Source organism: Scleropages formosus, chromosome 2 (genome assembly GCF_900964775.1).
Source record: "Scleropages formosus chromosome 2, fSclFor1.1, whole genome shotgun sequence".
Lineage (NCBI taxonomy): Eukaryota > Metazoa > Chordata > Actinopteri > Osteoglossiformes > Osteoglossidae > Scleropages > Scleropages formosus.
The window spans coordinates 32919221-32943917 of record NC_041807.1 but is presented as its reverse complement, the minus strand read 5'-3'; the positions used below and the strand labels follow the sequence as shown (position 1 = coordinate 32943917).

The following is a 24697-nucleotide window of genomic DNA, read 5'->3' as shown; positions in this document are numbered from 1 at the left end:
TTGTACAATGCTATTAACATCAAAAATTTTAGCACACCAACCTCTCCATTTTCTAGAGGGACGATCCGGGAATATTCGGTGGTGCAGATGACATCGTCATCTTTGTTGATGCGCTCAACGCTTATCCAGCCAAATCGTTCGATGCAGTCCCTTTTAGAAGCTGAAACAGACATGAACACATAAAACAATGCCTATAACATGTAGGACACTATGTAGGGTAGCAGGTAATAGAGTGATTAATTGAGCTATGACCTGAAGATTAAGGTTGTTGTTACAAATCCCAGGAGAAGTCCTACAGTAACATCCTTGAGGTTGGCATTTACCTGAAAATGTCCCAGCTAAATATCCAGCTCTTGACATGAAAAACTATCACTATACATAAGGTGTTTTATGAACTGCAGACACCATGGGGGTTCGGGAAAACACCCAGCCCTGGGTTTGAACCCCCCATATGTGCAGTGTATTGGTGAGAGCTATTGCTTTTGGATCTGAAGGTTACTGGTTTGATTCTGGCTGTAGTATCCTTTAATGAGGTACTTACCCTAAATAGCTTCAGTGAAATTTACCCAGTTGTATAAATAGGTAAATAATTGTAAGTCTCTTTGGAGAAAAGCATCAGATAAATGGGTATGACTCAGCATAAAAAATATTGTTATACATGATTTACTGTTGTTGTTTCAGAGGCATAAAGCTGAATATGATCAGCAAGAAAGTAACTCCACATGGGTCCCCACAAGGACATGGTACTGCAATACCCACAAATAGTGCCCCTGGAACAGGGTAAAAGCTGTTGCAAACAGAGGCAGGCTTCCAAGGGACCTATTACGTCCCACAGGCACTGCACACATTCCTTAGATGCTTTGAGGTTTCCTTGAAAAAGGGAGACGGCCACCTTTCTGCACTGCCCTAAGTCCACAGCTGGGCCGGAAAGTTTACATGAGCACAGCTTCACTGTCTGCAACCTGTAAAGTATGATTTCTCGTACCCAAGCCGACCGTAACGTGTGCCACCTAACACGGCCTGCAAAGCGTCTCCGTCTCCATACCCTCATAACCTGCACTTGTCCTGGAGTGAATCAAATATCCACATGGAGGCAGTTAACAGTAATGCGACCCCCGGGGGGGGCAGCGGCTCGCCTTCTCCTTGGCTCCTTTCCCTGCAAACGCCAATGTGGGTGTGGATCGAGGCGATCCCCATGCAAGCGCTAGGGCACCCTTGAAAAGACGCATTGTCTGGGCTGTGCCCTCTCTCTGTGTATCAAATAACAACTGATTTAATGCAGGAATGCTTTACCTCAGTTTGTGTTAAAAACACGGAAGGCTGCCTCACAAGTGCTTTCTGTGCCCCCCATGTTGAGATGAGGAGCGTAGGGGATGGTGGGCAAGGGCCACAGTCCGCAAACTCTAAATATTTCAGGAATGTCACCCTCTCCCACCTGGATTGACAGCTGTGGCTTCCGGTTGAACACAGGTTGTTTAAGATTCTCACACACACACACACACACACACACACACAGATAGGCTGTGATGGGTTTGTGACCTCAGGCCTCAGGGCTCAGGGCTCAGGAAAGATTTTACATTCCTTGTGCCACAGTTTTTGCCGTGGAGACACCACATTTCTCTTACCAGCTAGTTTTTGGCAAACTGCACCTTGTTCATTCCAGGTTTTCTTAACTAAGTCGCATTTAACTGCATCACTCCATTGTTTGTTCGCTAAATAAAGAGTGCGGCAGAAACTGACGTTCACATTTTATTTATTGAGCTGACACTTTTCTTCAAAGGTCACTTACAGTGTTAAACTACCAAAAGTTATTTACAGTTATTTGCCCATTTATACAACAGGGTAATTTTTACTGTATCAGTGCAGGGTAAGTACCTTGATCAAGGCTACAACAGCAGGAGCTGCGATCCAAACCAGGGTCCTTTGAGGGCAAAGCAATGGCTGTAACCACTAGACTACCCGATGCCAGTACGTCACAAAAGCATTACTGAGATTTTTGAACAAAAGTGACAATTCTGAGTATTGAAATGAGTCATAAGATATTTGGAGTCTCTTTGGGAAACCTGGTGAGTCCAGGACTGGAGAGCAGCCTCCCGCAATAATACTGTTACTGACTGCACAGGACAAAAGAATCACTGTGCTTGCGCTCAAAGCGGAAACAAGAGCAAGAGTGCTGGCAGTTCACCATCTCTATATCCCACAGTGTCACTATCGTTCTTAAGAAACCCAGAGAGGATCTTGTGAGGGGGGGGTTGGGGACGCTGAAGGATTCCCAAAATCTGCCCCATGGAGACATGTTCTCCCAACTCAGCACTTCCCTCCAGACCACAAAATAACAGAAAAAATTACTCCAACAATTAAATTCACGGAATTAAACAGAACAGAGAACTCTTTATTTAGCAAACAAACAACAGAGCAATGCAATTAAATGTGACTTAATTAAGAAAGCCTGGAATGAGCAAAGGAGCAAAGAGAATTGTACTGTGGTACGAAAGGTCAGGGACAGGTTATTGTTGTGGGTATGCTGACATGCTTTATTATTTCATTGTCTTTAAGATACTTTCACCCAGTAATTCAAAAAAACATTTACTCATGAATATGTTGAGGTATTGTACTGGAGCCATTGAGTTTATTAACATTTCCCCCAGGAGGATCAATCCTACGACTTGGAGCATACAAAGCTCTCCTTATGTTCCGATTTAACTAATGCCTCAACACATTTCAGCAAAAAAACACACAAGCTCCTTTAGTGCGGGTAAGCTGCTCTACAACGGACTTGCAAACCAGCTCATATAAAAGAAAGGAAAGGGGACAGTGAGTAGTATAGTGGTTAGAGCTACTGCCTTTGCATCTGAAGGTTACAAGGTCTGATCCTCACCTCTGGCTGTAGTACCCTTGAGCAAGGTACTTACCCTAAAATAGCCAGCTGTATAAATGGGTAAACAATTGTAACACTGTAAGTCACTTTGGGGGAAAAAGTATCAACAAAATAAATAAATGTTTAAAAAAAAGACCCCACAATATTTCCATCAGCGTGCACCAAAGTTCCAACCTAAACCCAGTGAGATAGATGAAAAAAATTCTTTTTTTTTTTTAACTCATCAAGGCACAGAAAAATCATTCATTGTAATGTGGGGAAGGTGATCTGAAGATTTGCCAAATCCTGAATGATGGACATATGATGTGTCGCTGAGAGATAGTGCCACTATGATGGAAAACTCTGGTTCTGCAGTGGATGCTTATTTTTACCTTGCTTTCAAGGTCTGGGAGGGTTTCATTCTCTATTACTGTGCTGCATTTATGAATCTGTCTTCAACCTGCCGATGTGCGCTCAGTGTGTTCCTAGGGTCAAAGGAGAGTTTGACTAATCCGCTTAGAGCTGAAAACTCAATGAGTGAAATCTGGATCAACGCTGGACTAACGAGGACAGTAAAGCTGCTACAGAACCAATACTCACATGCAAAAAACTGCCACGGTTGATAGTTCTTCCCAAAGTCAACGGATCGCTCCAGCACCCAAAGGTCAGGCCGAGGGGAATTGGCAAACTTGATGAGGACGTAGGCCACATGGAATAGCTGTTAAGGATAACAAGCAAACAGAAGTAAGAAAACATGGACAGAAATACACAGCTCAAAGTTTACATGTATAAGTTTTTTCTCCATTCATGCAGCTATTATTAATTATTAATAAGCACTTGTCCAAGGCAGGGCTATCCCAGAGGACTACAATTTAAGGTAGAGACACCCTGGGCAGGAGACCAGTTCATGTAAGGGAATCACACACTGATTACAGAGAAAGTCTCACACACACCAACCAATGTCAATAACCGCTTGTCCCAAGCAGGGTCGCAGCGAGCCGGAACCTAACCCGGCAACACAGGGCGCAAGGCCGAAGGGGGAGGGGACACACCCAGGAAGGGACGCCAGTCCGCTGTAAGGCCTCCCAAGCAGAACTCGATCCCCAGACCCACCACACAGTGAGCACAGGGCAAACCTGCCACACACACACACACAGACACACACACAGACACACACAGCAATTTGCAATGCAATGCAATGTTTGAAATTTTGGAGGAAACCCACACGAACAAGAGAAAATTTGCAAACTCCACACAGACTTATCTGGATTCAAACCCATGTCCGAACTCACTGACTAGTGCTACCTGCTGCACCACCATGCCAGCCAAAGTTCAAATCTGTCCTTGCAAACGTAGGAAGTGAAACGCGAAATGGAATATAAAATGTTGCTGTTGATACTGAGTGAGTCCAATGAGCAATAAAATAATATATATTTTTTTTTACAGTATGCAATCAGTCAAAGTACAAGCTGTACAAGCTGAGATAATTTGTTATGATCTTGGTTTCTAGTGTGTCTGATATGCAGCCAACGCTGAGCTGCAAGGTTGACTAATTCTGGCTGCATGAGACTCCTTATTTTTAAAAAAATGATTGAAATGGGGGGGGGGTGCAGTGGCGCAGTGGGTTGGACCGGGTCCTGCTCTCCAGTGGGTCTGGGGATCGAGGCCTGCTCGGGGTGCCTTGCGATGGACTGGCGTCCCCTCCCCTTCCAGCCTTACGCCCTGTGTTGCCAGGTTAGGCTCTGGCTCCCCGCAACCCTGTATGGGACAAGCAGTTCAGACAATGAGTGTGTAGGTGTGTCAGTGATTGCATAGATTTATTTTGTCCATTTACATTCCAGATGTTTCTCCACATCAGCTTCCATACAACCAAGAATGCACCTGGTTTCTTTTTCTCTCGTTTTATCTGACAGCATCATCCTTCACGCGGCCCCATGCGCACACACGGTGTGGTGTGTCGCTAATCCGCCGGGGGCAGAAAGTTCACAAGGGCTGCTGCCCCGGGTGACACACTGCTTTCATTTGGTGCGATTCCAGGCGGTCCAGCGCTTCTGGTATCACTTGCACTTACGTTATCGCTTGATTCCCTGACGTTTCTATTAAATAAAAAAAGAGGAAGGAATCGTGCACAGATTTCAGACACCTCTCTAGCAGCGCTACGCCTGTCGGCGGCTCTGAAAATTAGGTCTGCCTCTGCTGCTCTTTGGCTCTTACAGCCTCACATGTTATCAGCATCCAGAGCCAGGTCATCGGTCTGGATTCAAGGACCTCATTCCCAAAATAAGAGTTCCCGTCCAGCTCATTAATGACTGCTGCGGAGGGGTGGACACCATCCTATCGCCAGCCTCCTGACGGACACACCGCACATTCCGCCTCCCACCTCTCTCCATTTGCACATGTCTAATGGAGATTTAAAAACTGCTGCAGAACAGTGCGTGTCTCATCTCCAGAAAGCACAACTTTTCGGTTCTGGCTCCGATGTGGTGGAATGACCTCCCCCCTCTCACTCAGAACTGCTGAATCTCTCCTTATATTTAAGAAGGGTCTTAAAACTCACCTCTTCCAGACTCACTTCTCCCATGATTTCTTAAGTTCATGTTAAAGTATAAATGTTCATGCTCTATAATTTTAAGATCATAACTGTTGAGTAGCTCATAAACTTTCATGCAGCTATTCGTGGAATGTAAATAAAAAAAAAATTGTGATTAGGGATTGTCGATTTGGATGAAACTTTAAGCAGCTACTCGTGTGATGAACATTGCATCTAAGTCTCTCTTTCTGCTAATGTACACATTGTGTTTTCCATGAGATGTACATTGCTATGGAGAAAAGCATCTGCCAAATGAATAAATGTAACTATTGAGTTATGTGGACAAAACACAACAGAGGGAGGGGGGGAGAGAGAGAGAGAGAGAGAGAGAGAGAGAGAGAGAGAGAGAGAGAGAGAGAGAGAGAGAGAGAGAGGTGCACCATGGCAATTTACACTTTCATTGTCTTGACAATATTGACGGTGACCCTGATAAACGTAGGGCTCAAAAACAGCTGTGCACGAGAGATCACCACAAGGCGATCCCAGCACGTGCACTTGGAGACATCTCTGGGCTAACGTACGGGATGATGAGTCCGTCGCCCCCCTTGAGGAAGGAGCACCGTCCGAAGGCGTCGCTACGGTGCAACTGTGCTTTGCAAGCGCTGTGTGACCACTGCCCTGAGCATCTGCGCGACAGAAGCACATCTGGTAGAGATCACAAAGGTGTCGTGAGCGAAAGCTTCTCAGCACCGAAGGCATAATTCGGACCCCGTCACTACGACGCCTACAGGACTCCCATCTGCACTGCGTTCAGCGTACATGCACAAGCACGAGTGAAATTTCGAGAGGCTTCCTTCAGTTTCCTTCAGTGCAAATCCCAAAAAACACTTCCTTTCTGCATTATTTTGACCCTCTTGGATAACAAACTGCCCTCCCATGTACTGGATTCAAGTTAAGTTACATCAGTACTCATAAACAAATGCATTCGACAATGAAACCAAAGTTTTTAATGTTGAATTTTTTGAGTTTTCCTTTGAGTTTTGCCAGATTAATCATACTTTTGTAAGATACGTCAGCTTTTAGAAAAATATTCCACAAATTCGCAAATTTTGGCACCAGGTTGCAAACATTGAATATTCCAGTACTTTTTTGGATCTGATACTTTCTAGAATGTTTTGGTTCTTTCTAGAATGTTCTGGTGCTGTCTACACTCTTCCAGTGACTGTAAAGTACCAAACTAAAACTGACAGAGCAAAACCCAGCCAAGCCCACTACGCCACTGTACCTCCCAATGTGAGAGCTCTAGTATGTAAATGTAAATCTCCACTATAGCGTGGTGAGTATACGCAGCTCCTCGATGACACATTTTAGAGGGCGAAGAAGCTTTGATTTAACTGTGACTTATGAGTTTAGAATATCTGGTGTGCACCTGTGTCCCACGACATTACAGTCCAGTTTTGAACGCGCCAATGTTACGAAACACACACAATACCATCCTCACTCTTTCACGGTCTTGAGTCTCGCCTTTGTTCTCTCCGCTTGTTTTTCTCGCAGCGGGACTCTCTCTGTGAGACTTTCATAAAAGATGTTTTACTGCAGAACAACAGCCTACAAAGCCATGCCACGAATCGCTGAGCTCCTTAATTTCTTTAATAATTAATCAAACACTTTGACTCGCTCCGCATTCTTTGCACTCACAGCCAAGATAAGAATAACACAGCCCCGGGACGTGGGATCGCCCTATAAACTCAGGCCCAACGTGTGACACTACCTGACAGCAAAAATTACACACATCAGCCTCGTTCCCATTCCACACCTGGACGGCGTACAAAACACACTGACATAATACATCTGATAGTGTCTACGCCTACAACCTGTGGAGCAGATGCTGGTGGGACTTGCTGGGGTTTCACAACAATCCATGGAACAGCACAAATGTTCACTTCTCGTGAGATACACCATGACACTGGTTGACACGTGGACCTTTACTACTACGGTTCAGTAACCTCTCCTTTTACGACGGGGAAATGTTCCGCTGAAGAACAGCTGCAAGGGGAATGGTCATAAAGTGAACAGAGCACATACTGTATATGTTCATAGGTAGCCATTCATCCTGCCACTATCAATAACCGTTGATCCTAATGCTGGGTTATGGACCTTCAGAGTCTATCCTGAAAGGTAAGTCCAGGGTGTGATCAGGATACACCCTGGATCGGACGCCGGTCCATCACAGGGCAGGCACACACAGATTCACGCAGGTGTACACACACTACAGGAAGTTTAGCGTTACCAGTTCAACACTACCTATAAGATATTTACGAAGTTTGCTGCAGCCGCAAAGGAAAGGCATCCAATGCCATTGTGTCTCCAGTAGAATCTCGCAGTACTGGTGCACCATAGTACTGGTAAACGGTGCACCATGAAGATGTGTGAGTCTGCTTGTACCTGTCACTTACACCTCAGCGATCACGGTAGGTGAACTCACAGCACCAGCGTGGGCATCGATGGCGCCTCTCCCTTGTGGCAAGCTAATGGCTCCAACATGTGACGGCTGTACGTTTCAAGATCCTTGCCTGCATGGTCACTGTATTTTTTTTATTCTTTTAAATTTTGCTATATTTGCTTTTTTTATTTCAAATTTTTTCGAGGTATGGGCCTGGGGAAGTGTGAAGAAATCCCAAACTGAGCAGCTGTAAAGCAAGAGTTAGCTGTATTGGATCCAAGGGCCGGGATTTTAATAATTAAAAGCACGGTCAAACACCATGCTGCCCGAGTCGTTGAGGGACAGCCACCCAGTCCTGCACCAAATCTGTGTCCCCGTTCCCACATCAGTTCTGTCCGTCTGCAGGTCTCATAATCCTGAGGAGGTTGAGAGACCCCCTGGGACAGTCTTCTGTGTTGGGAAGTATTTGGGGCAGAGATCCAGGGTGGAAGCTTGAGCAGAGGCGTCTAATGCATAAAGGATCGCTTGTGGGGACCGGGGCCTGCCAGCTGAAACGAGAACCGCCACAGCTGCGTCTATCAATAGAGGCTGGCCATCCAGAGCGTGGAACAGCAGCACATGCTGCCCGTCCGTCCGTCCGTCCGTGACATGTGCCCCTTGCCGCTCCTTTGCAGATGCAAGCCCAGAGAAGCACTTTCTGCCACCCCCTGGGAGTAATTCCACCAAGGAATGAATGAACTCTCATCGCCGACATGCAATGGGGGTTTTATGTGCTGCTGGAAAAGGTCACAAAGAGGAGATGCCTGAGATTCCACAGCAGCTCCCGCTGGCTCTACGTTCACCATGGACCTGTAGAGCCCTGCCCTTGGCCACCTTGGCATCCCTCAGCAGCCCACCAGGGAGCTCAGTGAGCGTATCATTTTGGTGGGAAAAAATGCAAAAGTTACTTAGAAACAATTAAATTTTCAAAGGGTTTTTCAAGATCCCCACAGCCTGAAAGACCCCAAACTACAGCACCCTTCAAGACTACGCCTACGCTATCAGCCCAGTGTGCTTGATGTTGAAGAGGAAGCCAAAGGCACGCGGAAGACACAAAACAAAGTATCAAGAAAAAAGAGCACCGTCTTCTAGGCCTGCGGGATCGCAGTATCTTCTTACTCCAATCAAAGACCCCCCTCTTGCCGTTGAGGCCGTCTGTCTCATTCTGCAAGTTGGAACGCGATCCAAGCCGGATTCCACCTCGAGACAGATGCGCCTAAAGGGGCTGAACCTTCTTCTGCTGAAATGCTCATTTATCACCTCAAATGTCGCACACGCTGTGCGCATGACAAAAACATACAGTATATCACTGTATATTCTATGAGGGCAGACAGCATGGTGTGTTTGGGATTGTATGTTAGGATCCTGTTGCTTCTACGGTATTCTAAGAAAAGCTACTGAAGAAAGTGGTCTTTAACCATCTTGGTATTTGCATTTCCATCTCAAGGTCTCTGGAGAGCACTCCCCACTCCCAACCTCCCACTCCCACTCCCGCTCCCGCTCCCAACTAGGTCCACCAGGACCCCAGTGGAGGAGAGCGGTCTTGCTGGGGGAGGCCACTCTAAGAGACGGGAAACCAGCGAGATAAGATGTTCAGTCGGAAAGCTCTAATTAGACTCTGGAGAGCATCTGGAGAATAACACTCGGCCATTTTTTGGCAGAACAAATGAGAAATGTGCGAGGTTGGCCTTCATAATATTCCCATCGTAGAATATTGTTGATAGCACTGTAAAAAATAAAACGTTATCAGTACGGTAATTAATAGCCGCAATGAACAAGACAGCAGTAGCCAGCCCATGTTACCCAGAGATGGAGCACGGAAAGGCCAGGGAGTTTCAGGCAGACCTGAACGAGGAGAGCATTCTCCCAGGTGATGTTAACCTTCTCAGACGTGGTAATTCCTGCTGGAATTTACTAAATCCCGAACCCCCGCCACAGAGAAGAACATCTGTTTGCAGCGGCCCGTTATAATCTGCACTTAGCGGACTCTGTAATCACGCAGGAACACTGGGAGCCTTGTCGCCGCATGCTGTTTTAGGAGGCTGCTGGGGGGCGGGGAGGGGGGCTGACGGGGGAGGTTGCCAGCAGGGTTGGACGGTGCCGTCATCCTGAGCAGGTGTGAACAGAATACCCCAGATCACCCAGCCCCGGGGTAAACACACAACATAGCACCCCCCCTCCCCGGACACACATGCATCAGCTGCCAATATCATGTGGGTGGCTTAAGCTTCCTGAGGAAACGGGACACAATTACACTCGGCAGAGCCGCACAAAGCACACCGCCGCACTCCGGGCCTGCAGTCTGCAGACTTCCCTTTGGCAGCTTTAAAAAAGAACTAGTACATCGCATGGTGCCATAATTACACATTACGAACAAAGCACCACTTTTAGACCTTCGTCGACTGTTTGTCCAACAGGGCATGAGGCGGGATACACCCTGGACGGGACACCAATCCATCACGCTGGATTTTGTCGGGGACAGACTGAGCCAGATTCAAACCCACAGCCCAGGAGAGGTAAGATACCAGTGCAGCCTGTGGTTTCACTGCACCGCCCTGACGGAAATATCAAAATATCTAAAAACGTGATTCCAACTATCGCGCAACTCCAAGTGCGCTTCTCTACATTGTGATGGTTCTTCACTGACAAACGAGCAACAATAAAGCTCACGTGTCATGAGCTGAGGAATGCTATAAATACCCGCTGGTTTATCTGCTCTGGCTCTTTAGAAAAGGACATCTGTGGAAGGGCAGCGGTCATCACAAGCTTCGCTGGAGGGGTGATAAAGTCAGCGGCAACTCGCAGTGCTGGTCTGCGTCAGTCGTCCTGCACTTACGCGATACACAGACCATCATCTCAAATCACGTGCGGAGCAGAGTAAACGCCAACATCGGACACTGACTCCACTCTTTCAAGATCCCCAAACCCACTTATGCAAAGATAAATAATGGGCAATGGAAGAAGCAGAAATTAATACTCCCTGTTAGGTTCGGTCCAGACCTCTTACAAAGTTGACTGAAAAAGGCCTCTCTGGTTATGTAACCCTTTCTTTTTTAAAAGGAAATCCACAACAGCCCCTGCTACCAGCTATAATAATACGATCTTGGCACCAGCTTGACTCTGCTTCCCCTAAAAAGCGCTGAACATCCCAACTGGAAAAGCTCAGCTACCCTTTATAGATATGTCGTAGTGCACATGTGATGTTTTTTCTTGTTCTTTCAGTTGATTTTCATCTAAAGCAGTATGTTCTCAAAGAAATTGGTTTGAAAACACCCTGGCCCTTTCATGTGGAAAACATTCATCACAATTCAAGTGTACAGGAAGCTTTCGTTAGATCAGTAACATAGAAATTAATCAAGAAAATATTCTGGCATCATTGCACCCTTCAACACGACAGCTTTCTTCTGTATTTAATTTAAGTTTTGCACAGCAGATGCAGTTTAGTAGCACTCTCTGCCCCATCTCTTTCTCTGTGTGCAAAAAGATAGCTATTATTACTGACTTTATAAGCAGAATGTGCAATTAGAGTACAGTCCGTACAGTGCCAGTCATAACAGGTCATTTTTTTTATATGTCAATTTTGGTGAAATTGTTAGTGTTGTAATAACTTGTTTTATTTAGATCTATTAATATAGGCTGGTTTACCTTCAATGGTTAAAGACCAATAATATTTAATAAAGTCATATGAATAATATGAACTGGTGGTACAGTTTAAAATAGAGATGCTGTGTCAGTACAATGACACCAACGTGTATTTGGACCTCAAAGACAAGATGTGTCCTGTGGCCTTCTTGCGAGAGGCACAACACAAGGAGGCACTTTGGTTTAAAACTGCCCCAGAAGGGTCACGTTTCCTTCTCAGCAAGCGTGGACTTCATCTTAGCAACATCCTTGACAGGCAGCAGATGGCGAAGTGGTTAAAGCACTTGCTTTGCAAAGCAAAGACCTCAAAAAACTGCATTTCTGAGCATGATGCAGTACTTACTTTAATTGACACAGTAAAAATACCCAGCTGTTTAAATGGGTAAATCATTGTACATAGCACAGTGTGTGCTGCTTTGAAGAGAAGTGTCAGCTGATTGAGTAAATATAAATATAATGGCAGCTATCGCCCCAAGGGAAAACAAGGTATGATCAAAAATACTGCCTCGTGCTCCTCTTACACCACGAACACGAACGGTGCGCCTGGTCCATCAGCTAAATGAGGAAACGGCCTTTGCTGTAACAGTTCAGCACCCAGTCAAAACTCCCGATGACCGCGGTTCGTCTCCGGGGTACTGGGCTCTATCCACAGCGGCCCTTGGGGGGACACTTTTATGACACACAACAGGAGGAGGTGGAGAGGAATGCAGAGGTTTTGCAGCCAGGTCACCCACAAAGCTCAGAGCATGAAAAGGTCTAGATGTAAGCAGAGACAGATAGCATCACGACCAGGGGTCATGAAGAACCAGCGCCTCTTACACGACATTTACCCTTAGAGCACCGCGAAATCAGCTCTTTAAGCAACTGATCTGCAACGAGAAAATCTTCTCAGGGATTAAACTGCTGCGGTACAGCAATTAAAACAGTCAAGTAAATATGATAAATAACTTAAATTTTGTCTGATTGGTCCCAAGTTGTCTGCAAGCACCCTGTAAAAATCTCTTACCAGTGAACATGTCCCATGTGCCTTCATCCAGCTCATTCCACCTACTTTCAATTATTTACCAATTTCTTCATCTGGGTATTTTTAGTGGAGCAAATTAAGGTAATTATGTTGCTCAAGGTCTGGAGGTGAGATTCAAACCTGCAAGCAGGTCCAAAGGCAGGAGTGCTAAACACTATACCACCCGCTGCCTCAAAAACAACAGATGTAATGACCTGTAGCTCCGGTGTAGTTACAACAGAAATAAGAACACAATCTCCTCGATTTCACAGCGAAACTCGGGCCTCTCAGCCGTCTTCTGAAAGCCAACAAATGAGGGAAGTTTCCATCTAAAACATCTCCTGCTGGCACAAAGTGAGCCGTTTCCATGACCACTTTTCACGGAAACAGGGCAGAGCCGCATGTTTTTTTTTTTTAAATTTTACAGATAAACTTAAACAAACAGGGATTTCTGTTGTAGGAAAGTAAAAAAGGACCCATTTTCAGTCCATCTTTAGATGTTGAATTAGCCCACGTTGAAAGTGCTTGTGACCTCCTGCAAAATGTCGCGGTGAACACAATACCAAGAGAAACGTGACTCCGGCAACTTTTCTTGCTTGTTAGGTCAAATCGTAGCTTTACATAAAGAGCGGCGTTAAGGAGGCGCACGGAGCAGAAGGAGGGATATAAAGGACGTGCTGTGAAGAGAAGAAGCAGCAAAGCGTGTCTTGACAGGAGTGGATCTGGTCCCCCATCGCAGCTCTCTCCTCCTCCACGGTCTACTTCAAAACTATTCTACACCTTCCTTAGACTTTTCTTTTCTTTTTCTTTTTTTTTTTTTTTGGTGGGAGGGCAGTGCAACTGATGTCCTGCTCCAACGTTTGCACCGGAGTGGAGGAAACTCCAAATGCCCGAGGGAAAGAGCTGCACTAATCCAGATAAGAAGCTTCTGTGAGAAGGAAAGGAGCAACTCACGTGGGTGGGTGAGTGGGTGGGGGTGCAGCTCTAACAGCCCTTCTGTCCTTTCCGTTACATGGGCTGAAAAGAAATAAGCACCCTGTACCTGTCAATGACTTCGAACCCAGATTCCGTTACAAGGTTCACCGGAAACCCAAGCAACGGGGACGAACCCGAAGCAGCAGGTGGACAGAAAGCTGGAGGAGCTCAGGGGTCGCTGTAATTCCCCGTCTCATTTTGATTTAATCGTACATTACGGAATAAAAACGCTACAGTAACGCAGGTGACTCTGAGGAGTTGGAAAGTTCTAGAATACAAGCCCCCACATAGCATTACCCCGGTAATTACACTCCTTGGCACTCGGCACTGTCTTCTGCGACTTTACCAGCAGTAAATATGCATTTGGACTGTAATCACTAGAAGTTTTGCACTAGAAATATGTAAAAAATCTGAGATACATTTTGACAGTGTTCATATAGTACAGTAAGGGTAGTAATGAAGCATACCATAGTACAGTACAGGCTACCTGGTACTGCAGTGGTTAGAAGTACTTTCTGTGGACCCAAAGGTCACAGGTTTGAATCCCACCTCCAACTATAATACCCTTAAGCAAGGTACTTACCCTAAATTGCTCCAGTACAATTACCCAGCTGTACAAACAGGTAAATAACTGTAAGTAGCTTAACATTCCAAAGTTACTTGGAAAAGAAGTGTCACCTATCTGAATAAATGCAGGCAACATTTCAAACACAGAGTCAGTAGCACCCCCCTCCCCCTGTAAAATTTCCCAAAGGATTTGGTTTTGTCAAGAGAGCAAACAAACACTACCATGGCCATTTAATTTGTTTATTGCATTTCGTTAGTCTGTTTATTATCATTATTACTGTAGTTAGTAAACTTTCTATTATTATTTACTGTATAGCAGAGCGGTCAACACTTTTATCAGGGGAAGTTTAGAGTGTTTCTTTATACTCTTCACACATTTCACAGCCTAATAGCACAGTACTGTGTTTCAGTGGGAAATGGGAGTCAAAGACGTGTCCAGAAGAGCCAGTCGACATACAAAACCCAGGGAGAGTACACCCTGAATGCGATGGCAAACCATTGCAGGCTACAGACATACACACTCACCTGTTGACACACTAACAAAAATTCAGCATCATGAATCCACCTGAACTGCATGTCTTTGGACTGTGCGAGGAAACCAGAGCATCGGGAGGAACCCCGTGAAAACACAGGGAGAACATGCAAACTTTACACACAATGAGCTATATTGAGCCCACACTTGAACAGCCCAAGTGGTGTGAAGCAGCAGCACTACCTACTGCACCACTGTGCTGCCCAACAAAAAAAAAAAAAACACTGTGTTACAATATAAATTCTTTATATGATTTAGACTATAATTTAGACCACACACACACACACACACACACATTTTCAGAACCGCTTGTCCCATACGGGGTCACGGGGGAACCGGAGCCTACCCGGTAACACAGGGCGTAAGGCCGGAGGGGGAGGGGACACACCCAGGACGGGACGCCAGTCCGTCGCAAGGCACCCCAAGTGGGACTCGAACCCCAGACCCACCGGACAGCAGGACCGTGGTCCAACCCACTGCGCCACCGCACCCCCCTGATTAATTTAGACCATTATAACGGATAAAAATTCCTCTTAATAAGGCTTTGATGCCTCTGATTTTAAAACCCTCTTAGATCTTAAAGAAAATGTTGCTTTGATGAACTTGCCCATCACATCAGCTCAGCGCATCTCGCACAGAGAGTAACTTGAAACTATCTCAGTACCCAAGTGGCGCAGTAAATCACATCCATTGAGACTCTGCACATGTAGCTGGATCTAGAAAGCCTGGTTTAGAATGATGCTGTTAAGGGTTAACCTTAAAGAGCACTGAGTTGCCTGCCCTGCGTTTCATCTTAACAGCAGCTCTGGAATGGAGACACGGTCGAAGCCGATGGAGAGGGAAGAAAGGAGGAATGAAGGGACAGGGGGGATGAGTGGGAGACCTCTGCAGTGGAGCAGTCTGCACATGTACAACATCTCCCTGACCTCTAGCTCGTCAGAGGGCGGGGGTCACAGTTCCCTGCTGTTTTTACATCATCCGTATGTTGACAATTGGTGATTGACATGTCCAGGGAGGAGGAGGGTTAAAGCACGAGCACTGAACCACTGCAGACGAACACCAGACTTTGTAAAGGTTTCTTGCTTAATACGGTATCATCAATGGATGTGACAGACAGCAGCATCACATTACAGAGCAGCTCATCGAACTGCAAAACACACACACACACACACACACACACACACACACACACACACACACACACACACACACACACACACACACACACACACACACACACACACACACACACACACACACACACACACACACACACACACACACACACACACACACACACACACACACACATTTTCAGAACCGCTTGTCCCATACGGGGTCACGGGGAACCGGAGCCTACCCGGCAACACAGGGCGTAAGGCCTGAGGGGGAAGGGGACACACCCAGGACGGGACGCCAGTCCGTCGCAAGGTACCCCAAGCGGGACTCGAACCCCAGACCCACCGGACAGCAGGACTGCGGTCCAACCCACTGCGCCACCGCACCCCAACTGCAAAACAGAACAGTCATAATACAATTTAATTACCTTACAAATCAGGAGTAGACCCCAGATCTGTGCAAAAACACTGATTTGGTCACAAGAAGCACTGATTGTGATTTTCAGGAAACTATCAGTTTTTTCTCCACTAGATTTCCTGTAATAATGAGCCATTGGGATAATGTTTGACCTGGAGAGTCTGGGACTACTTTGTGGACGTTTACATTTGTACACGCATACAAATTCACAGAGAAACTGTACAAAGCTATGGCCTCCAGTGTATTCCTCTTTATCTCTTTGCATCATCCAAATGTCTGAACTGAATTACTGGTGTGTGGTACATTACTCTGTACTATATTAGTATTTGTAAACTGCACACAATTACACAGATATTACCAGGTTTAACTGTATTTCCCGTGTTTCTAGGGATATTCCCTAGGAAAACAGTCTGGGCACTGTTAAGATAGATATACGTAGCGGTGTCCAGCTCTAGCTCGCAGTAACTCCCCATATTCTCCCCATACCCTCCTCCTCTTCCAGCTTGCCCAGTGATGCATCTCATCTTGTTTAGCAGGATCTCCCCCACCTTCCCCATCATCTGCCCCCCTCTACCCGCTGCATCACCAAGCCTCTCTCCTATTAAGGTCAGCATGTATGAGCTGCTCCACCCTGCTGTCAGGCTGGCCCCATTTTCCTGCTCAGTAAACATGATGAAAGAGTCAGAGAACAGCAACGGGGGTGCGGTGGGGGGGATGACAAGACAACCACAGTAAGCAGAAGACATGGGAGAGATGAGTAACATGGTCAAGTCAGTGGGAGTGTGGAGTCTGGGTATAGAGAGGCTGGTGTGTCAGTCGGGGTAAAAAAGGACATTTGGGAGGGAGTGGGGTGGGAGGGTGGCGGGAAGCGATAGACAGAACGAGATGAGCAGGAAGATGAGTGAGGTAATCTGTCCCCCGCCTGTATCCCAGCACAGTGGAAGCTTTGTGGATCGAGTCTGCACTGACAAGGGGAGCGGGGGGAGTGGAGGGAGTCAGGGAATCCGAGAGCTGCATGCTTTCTCATCTACTTTATCTGCATGGAACGGAAGACGGCAAGGAACATGTCACATGGAGGACAATGGGAACGCAAGGCAAGGTGTGGTATGTGGGTAAAATATAGGCAGTATTTTTTATATATATGTATATAAAATATATATATATATACACACACACACCCTCTATACAGTATAGATACTCCTTATCTATTCCTTATCTACATTATTTGTCATACATACACTCATGGAGCAATTATGTTCTGCTACAACAAGGAGATGCAGTCTCAGAGAGCTGAAGGCCCATCTCCCACCCCCAGCTCAGGCAAAGGAGCAGTTGAAAATGAGTAACGTCTCCAGGTGTGGAGCGACAGCCTACCAGCGTTCGTGATGCGATCATGGGGAATGGGTCAGTGGAGATGTACAGGCCGCAGGGATTCCTCAGAGCCGAGAAGGTCGTGCCCCTTTCCAAAGCTGGGCAGTGTGTGAATGCAGGCAGTGCCAAGTACTAATCTTAGCAGTTATGTTGGGCCATTTTGGGAAAAAAAGACTGTGGACTCTGGGCATCAGAGGCTGGATGTTTGTGTGCCTTCCATTCCCAGTTATAAAAAAGGGTATTGAAAGTATATGGAAAGGGTCTGAACGTTGCCATGCCACTGTCAACACTCAGACCAAGCCATCCGACAGGCAGGTAAGCAGCTGGGAGATGACTGCCCACACACCATGACAGCTACCAGGACCTTTTAGCTTGCAATTTGGGTCAAACTATGGCCTTGGGAAAGTCTGAGTACACCTGGGTATCCTGGCAAACTCTAGTATAGGACAAACTAGATAGGAAAGTGAAAGCAAACTGACACACAAGTATCCTGCATTAGCGGAGCACGGTGGCACAGAGGGCTTGGCTGGGTCCTGCTCTCTGGTAGGTCTGGGGCTCAAGTCCTGTTTGGGGTGCTTTGCGATGGACTGGTGTCCTGTCCTGGGTGTGTCCCCTCCCCCTTCAGCCCTGTGCCCTGTGTTGCCGGGTTAGGCTCCAGTTTGCCGTAACCCCGCTCGGTTTCGGCTTCTGCGTGTGTGTCCTGCATTAGACTTACCTACCAAAGCGGGGACAGCTGGTAGCCTAGTGGTTAGAGCTGTTCCTTTTGGATTCAAAGGTTGCAGGTTTGAGTCTTACCTCCTGCTGTAATAACCTTGAGTAAAGTATACACCCTCAATTGTTCCAACAAAAAATTACACAGCTGTATGAATGGGCAAATAAGTGCAAGTCAGTTTGGTGAAAAGCATCAACTAAATGAATAAATGTAATATTGGTATATGAATGCTAAAAACACACACACACACACACACACACACACACTTTCTGAGCCGCTTGTCCCATACGGGGTCACGGGGAACCAGAGCCTACCCGGCAACTCAGGACATAAGGCCGGAGGGGGAGGGGACACACCCAGGACGGGACGCTAGTCCGTCACAAGGCACCCCAAGCAGGACTTGAACCCCAGACCCACTGGAGAGCAGGACCCGGTCCAACCCACCGCACCACCGCGCCCTCTTTTGAGTGCTAGAAACCTCATAGGAAATGGAGTCGTTCCCAGTAAGTGTACTCAAACTTTTGACCTGTTACTGTATACTGAATTTAAAAAACCAAGAAAGAGGAAACTGTTCCCCAAGCAGTCACATTCAGCAAAAAACAATGAAACAAATAAACACGCCTCCGAAACGAAGGAGCACTTCTTGCCATTGGCAATGTTCCTGGCATCACGCCTGCTCATCGTCATGGTGAACAATAGCGTACGCTCACAGTGGCCAGAAGAAGCCCCCCCACGGGGCTGGGAGACCCCACGCTCAGACGGCGCCCTGCTAATAGAGACTCGTAGAGACTTTTGCACATACAATATGATCTGTACAACCAAGACAAGCGCAGCTCCTCGAGTGCACAAACACACCTATTTCCGCAGAGTCGTCATCAACAAGCAGTGGACAAAAAAAAAAAAAAACACACACACGGGTCACACTGTTCAGTAAATGTGGGAACAGGTCCAAACAGACTCCTTCAGGTCCCACAGTCCAGCAACCAAAACATACTGACGGTGGTGCCCTGAGTAGCACTGCTGTGTCATAGCACCTGGGTGGTGCGAAAGGATGTGGGTTTGATCCCTGCTCAGTCTGTGTGGAGTTTGCATGTTCTCCGGTTGCTCTGGTTTCCTCCCACAGTCCAAAGACAAGCTGTTCAGGTTCTCCCATAGCGTGTGTGTGACAGAGAGAGCATGTTCCACTGATCTATGGATGAGTGACCCAGTGTAAGTAGTGTATCTAAGCAGTGTAAGTCACCTTAGTGAATAAGGTGTGTGGGCTCATAACACACAGAGTTCAGTGGAAGTTGCTTTGGAGAGAAGTGTCTGCTAAATGATATAATGTAATATTGATGGAAATGAAGAACTTCAAAAAACATGAACCAAAATAGTTTAAAAGTCATTGAGCCCAACTCCCACACTGCAGTATTTAATTCATATTCAGTGGTGTGTTAGTGTTACACGCAGTCACCGCTCATCTTTGCTGCAACTCCTACTGCGCTGTGAAGGGACTTTTGAAGACCTCCAAGGAGAAAGGATTTTATTATCTCTTTGTCATCCTCCTTCTCCAGCTGGAGGGAAATGTCAGATTGGGGAAAATGAAAAAAAAAATTGAAAAAAAAAGGACAGAACTGCCGTTCCTCCTGCGTTGTGCACAAGTGAAACAAGAGCGCTGGAGGGGTGGGTGCTGGAGCGATGAAATAAAGGTACATTCCTTTACAGGTGCAAGTATACTTACAGTAAAGTCATCACTTGACTGATGAACTCCAGATAAGCCCTGCAGATAGCGTCATAAACATGTAACGGCTTTATAACGTTTGCTTGGAAATATGCAACATAGCGGCAGCCAGCAGCGCGGCAGAGGGAGCGGTTGCCTTACAGTCAAAGGATCTGGGTTCAAATCCCTGGCTCCCACTCCAGCACTCTTGAGCAAGGCACTTACCCTGAATTAATTCAGTGAAAATTACCCCGCCGTATAAATGGGTAAGTTATCGTAAGCAGCTTACTGTACAAACCCGACAGTCTAAGCTGCTTTGGAGGAAAGCATCGACTAAACAATACCGATGGAGAATCTGGATTCCGAGGCAACAGGTTTGCATTCCGAAAAAAGGAAAAAGCCGTTCAGGAGTTGCGGTGCTACAGCTGAAGGCCGGTGTGAGGAATGCAAGCGGCTGGTCCTTTCACCTGACCTCTGGTGGTGACCATCTCAGAGCGGTGCCTTGAGCCACCCACCCCGAAGGACGGAAAAAGGAGCACGTCCGATGGAAAGGGGACGACTGCGGTGGGCCGCTCCCAGCAAGCCGAGACACCGATCGGGTTAACTAACATTCCGATCTCTTTCTCTCACTCGGATGCCACTCTCCCTCCCGGCTCCCCTGTCCCCCCACCCCTTCCCAGCCCACCTACATTCCTGATACAGTGACGAGAAACACTTCCCACTGTGACAGCGACTCACAGGGGAACTCGGGATATTCAGAATTAGCCTCCTGGGTTATAAAAGGAGAACGATGGCGTCACGGCGACCTGCTCACGGCTGACTGGAGCCACGGTTCCCCCCCCGATGAGCCCTCCAGTGCCAGCTCTCAGCAGCCCCGTCTCGGGAACCCTACGAAAGCAGCACGGAGAGAGTCACAGCTCAGCAGCCGCGCTCGAGAGAATGAAAGGGGCTGTTTCAAATCCTTACAGGGAGAGGAAAAAAGTGGAGAGAGACCAGAAAAACCCGGAATTGGCCGGAATTCATACTTCACGGTTAATCGCTCCACGTTCTTTGTGTGGTACCTGAATGTACACAGTGTCCACATAGAGCACATCTCCCATAATGTCCAGTTCAGTCATCTATGGGGGTTCCAAACATTTGGCACTTCTACTGCTTTGCTACCTATGAATAATGCAAAAAATATATAGAGTACAGGGAAAAGGTAAACAGGTAAGAGAAAAGGTAAAGGGTTTTTTCTCTGCTGGACACAAAATGTTGCAGAAATCTCATTCCCCTCTATTTGAACCCTTGTCCCATTTTCTTCCCTCCGTCTTTCTCTCATGGTTCCACCTTGACAAAGGCTGCGTTTACTTTTCCTTTATGCCCAGTGAGAACCTATGTCTACATTCAGTGTCACTGTTTCCACTGTTTAAACAGGTCGCCAAAGCAACGGCCGGGCTGGGTCATCAAAGGGCCACAGTTAATAGGTAAAAGAGATGTGAAGAACTGGAGATGACAAGAGCACCGTTCATTGGTACTGACTTACAGGAGCACTGCTGAGCGGCGCTTTGTTTTTCGGCTCAGGGTTAACTTAACCCTGACCCTAACCCTAAGGAACAAAGTCTAAGTGCTTTCATTGACTGGGAAATAAGCAGCGTGAACATGAGCCATGGCTTCGAACTGCAGCGCTTGTGTCAAAACCATGACCACGTGAGAAACAGCTGACCTGCCCAAGGTCCAGAGTGACGTTGACCTCGTTGAACTCTGCGCTGCGAGACAGAGGTGGGCTCTGCCACCATCGCTCTGTCCCGTCAATGGCGTTCGTGATGGGGTGCGCCCTGTTGCTGTCGCTCATGGTGCAGATGTCGCAGTACTGACCCTGCAGAAACAACAAGGAGCAATCCAATGTCAGAAAGTCAACGAATTACCAATAAACCCTTGTCCAATGCAGGATCGTGGTGGTCCAGACCCTATCTTGGAAGTATAGGGTGTGAGACAGGGTACACAATGGATGGGACTGCAGGCCATCACTGAGCAATCAAACACATTCGCTCACACACAGACACAAACATACACACACCAACCGTAGGCAATTTAGTCACCATTCACCTCAAACACATACTGTATCCTTGGACAGTAGGAGGAAACCAGAGCACCTAAAGGAAACCCATGCGAACATGGTGAGAACATACAAAGTTCACATAAAAACAGCCATATTTGAGCTGATCTCCAAACACACAGCTCAGGTACTGCTAGGAATGAGCGCTACATAGGAAGTCGATAAAAATGGAAAAGGGCAATCATACCATGGTAATTCATGCTAAATGCATTGCTTAAAGGAAAAACAGCAGTGGCAGGAGCAAGATTTGAAGCAGAAGTCGTTACAATTCACCTGAAACACATCTGTGGGTTGTGGGAGGAAATCTGAGCATCCAGAGAAAAGCTTCAAGGAGATGGAGAGAACGCGCGAAACCACACAGTGTCAGTAAGCGGTAATTACTGTACATTTTACCCCAAGACTGAACATATTGCACTGACATGACCATACACTTCACACCAGCGATTTCAGTAAGGTAATACTAATACCCCTCCTTTACCCTCACTACGGTGCACTAAACTCAAGACACCGGCTAAAGTAAATGAGCAGGAAGGACAATTTATTCTGCACAATGACGTTGTTTCCCTGCTGTCTCGGGACGTTTCTCCCTCACTATTGTTGTAATCAAAGCTCAGCTCAAACAAACTGAAAAGGTTGAAAGGGAAACCTAATCCCCTTTTCAAGGCGCAGGGTTCACAGGGTTTGCCGATATGCTCTTCCTACATACTCCGGCTCTGTCACAGGAGACTTGAGACAGATTGAAAACTTCCCATTCATGGCTCTTGAGCAGAACGTTGGGCGGAGGGGGGGGCATATAACCTTTGCTTTAAATTCCTCTCCAGCCAGTTTAGCCAGTGAACTGAGAACTGAACTCTGGTGGTTTATTAACTGCCAACTTGAGAGAGTTGGGAAAAAGAAGAGAGGCAGTGTTTAAAACTGGCACTTTGGACTAACAGTGGGGCTTGGGGTTTAGCGCCTTCGGGGCGAACCATGTGGATCCCAAGGGGAATGCTCATACCGTACTTTTACACTAGGCCAGGCACTTCAGTTCTCTTGAGCCAGACTAAAAATATCCGCTCATTAAAGGAGTTGCAGTTTTGGTATAAGCAAACATCACTGTAATGAAAGGCACCTGCTGAAAAAACATTGTATTGTACATATCTCCGAATGGCAGAAGTCCAGCAGTTTGCTTGTATTATTTTTTAAACTCAAGGCTGGACAAGTTTCCCTAGAGGCCTACGGAGCCTACAGTGGATTATAATTAGAAAACAAGACGTTGCGCTATAAAGTGGAAAAAGAGCTGATTGAACACTCCCGCCCCTTTGGTCCTACCTCCCCTACTGTTTTTAATTAATACAAACACATGCCCGAGCCAGAAAATGGGATTAGTTGCACTGGTTATTGGAAGAGCATGGGGTGGAGACTGAGAGATAATTAAATAATCCATCAAATGGCCTAAAGTGAGAAAAACAACACAGACAACCAAATATGCGGTTCAAGCATATTTCCAATTAGTCGCTGCATCTTTTTCGAAGAGCGAAAACACACGATGTACCGCGACAACTAAATTCCTGCGTGATTACATTAAATAACATGTTCGACTGCAATACTGTACTGCCAAGCCATGAATTCCAGTAATAAAATAGTACTGGTCTCCAGATCTGTGGCCTATGCATTATTATAGATTATTAATAGCGATCTAAAGACATATAAATGAAGCATTTGAAATAAACTTTTTAACTGTGAAAAAATTACCATATTTGAAGAAGTGTATGGTGACCAGTTAATTTAATGTTCATGTAGTAAGGATAAAAGTGTAATTTGTATTAATCAGAATAAAAATCATATTGACTGACAAGGAGAGATGCTGTTTTAAGTGTGTTTTACTGTGACTGGAAAGCACAACTTCAGGGACTCCAGTGCCGTGTGCCAGGATTCCCGGATGCGATCTGATGGGCATGCGGACCGTGGATCTCGAAGAGGCTCCGAGAGCGAAGCCCTCCTCAAGGCGCTCTCTGCCTCCCTGCCTCCTGGCCTTCTCAGAAAATTCCTGAAATTCCTCAGGAGCCGCGTTGGTGGCTTGCATTTACAGTTTAAAAGGTTTATTTTCAATACACTTGTTCCTGGTGGCCCATGGCAACGTTTTCTTTAACCCCGTCTTAACCTTCATTTAAGGGGCAGCCAGAGCCGATCCTAACACTGTAGGGACTAAGCAAAACCTTCACGAAGAGGAAAAAAATTCAAAAATGCATTTTTATGTATAGTGATAAGAGCAAAAGCGATAATAATCCAGACTGCAAAAACAAACTTTCTGCACCAGGTAGTTGCCCTGAAGACAGGTTACCACCACTCTCTGCATGCTGTTATGATTACTACTATGAATATTATGCATTATTGTGTCTTTTATTATTATTATTATTAGTAGTAGTAGTAGCAGTAGTAGTGATCTTAACTTGTACAAACTTTTATTAACTTTTATTACCTGTACCTTTTTCCAAGGTACTATAATTTAATTTAGCATGGTTACATGGCAGGGTACCCTTACTGTATCGATAAAGGGTAAATACCTTAATCAAAGGTACTACGGTTGGAATGTGATAGAAAGCCTTGATGTTCAGCTGGAAAGGGAACAGCTGTAACCTCCAAAAGCTGCAGTAAAACACCTGTCTATGAAAAACATGCCATTTACTGTAACTGACCTTTATTTCCATTAA

At 46.3% G+C, this 24697-nt stretch overlaps 1 protein-coding gene across 2 annotated transcripts in view; it reads right to left on the bottom strand.

Moving 5' to 3' along the window:
• lama5 (laminin, alpha 5) overlaps positions 1–24697 on the bottom strand; it is a 76626-nt gene that overhangs the window by 50294 nt on the left and 1635 nt on the right. For both annotated transcript variants that reach the window (XM_018737711.2, XM_018737712.2), the window contains exons 2-4: positions 21612–21764; positions 3458–3575; positions 42–160 (exon numbers count right to left, since the gene is read on the bottom strand). In XM_018737711.2, the coding sequence (XP_018593227.2) occupies positions 42–160; positions 3458–3575; positions 21612–21764 (390 nt within the window). The remainder of the gene's footprint in view (positions 1–41; positions 161–3457; positions 3576–21611; positions 21765–24697) is intronic.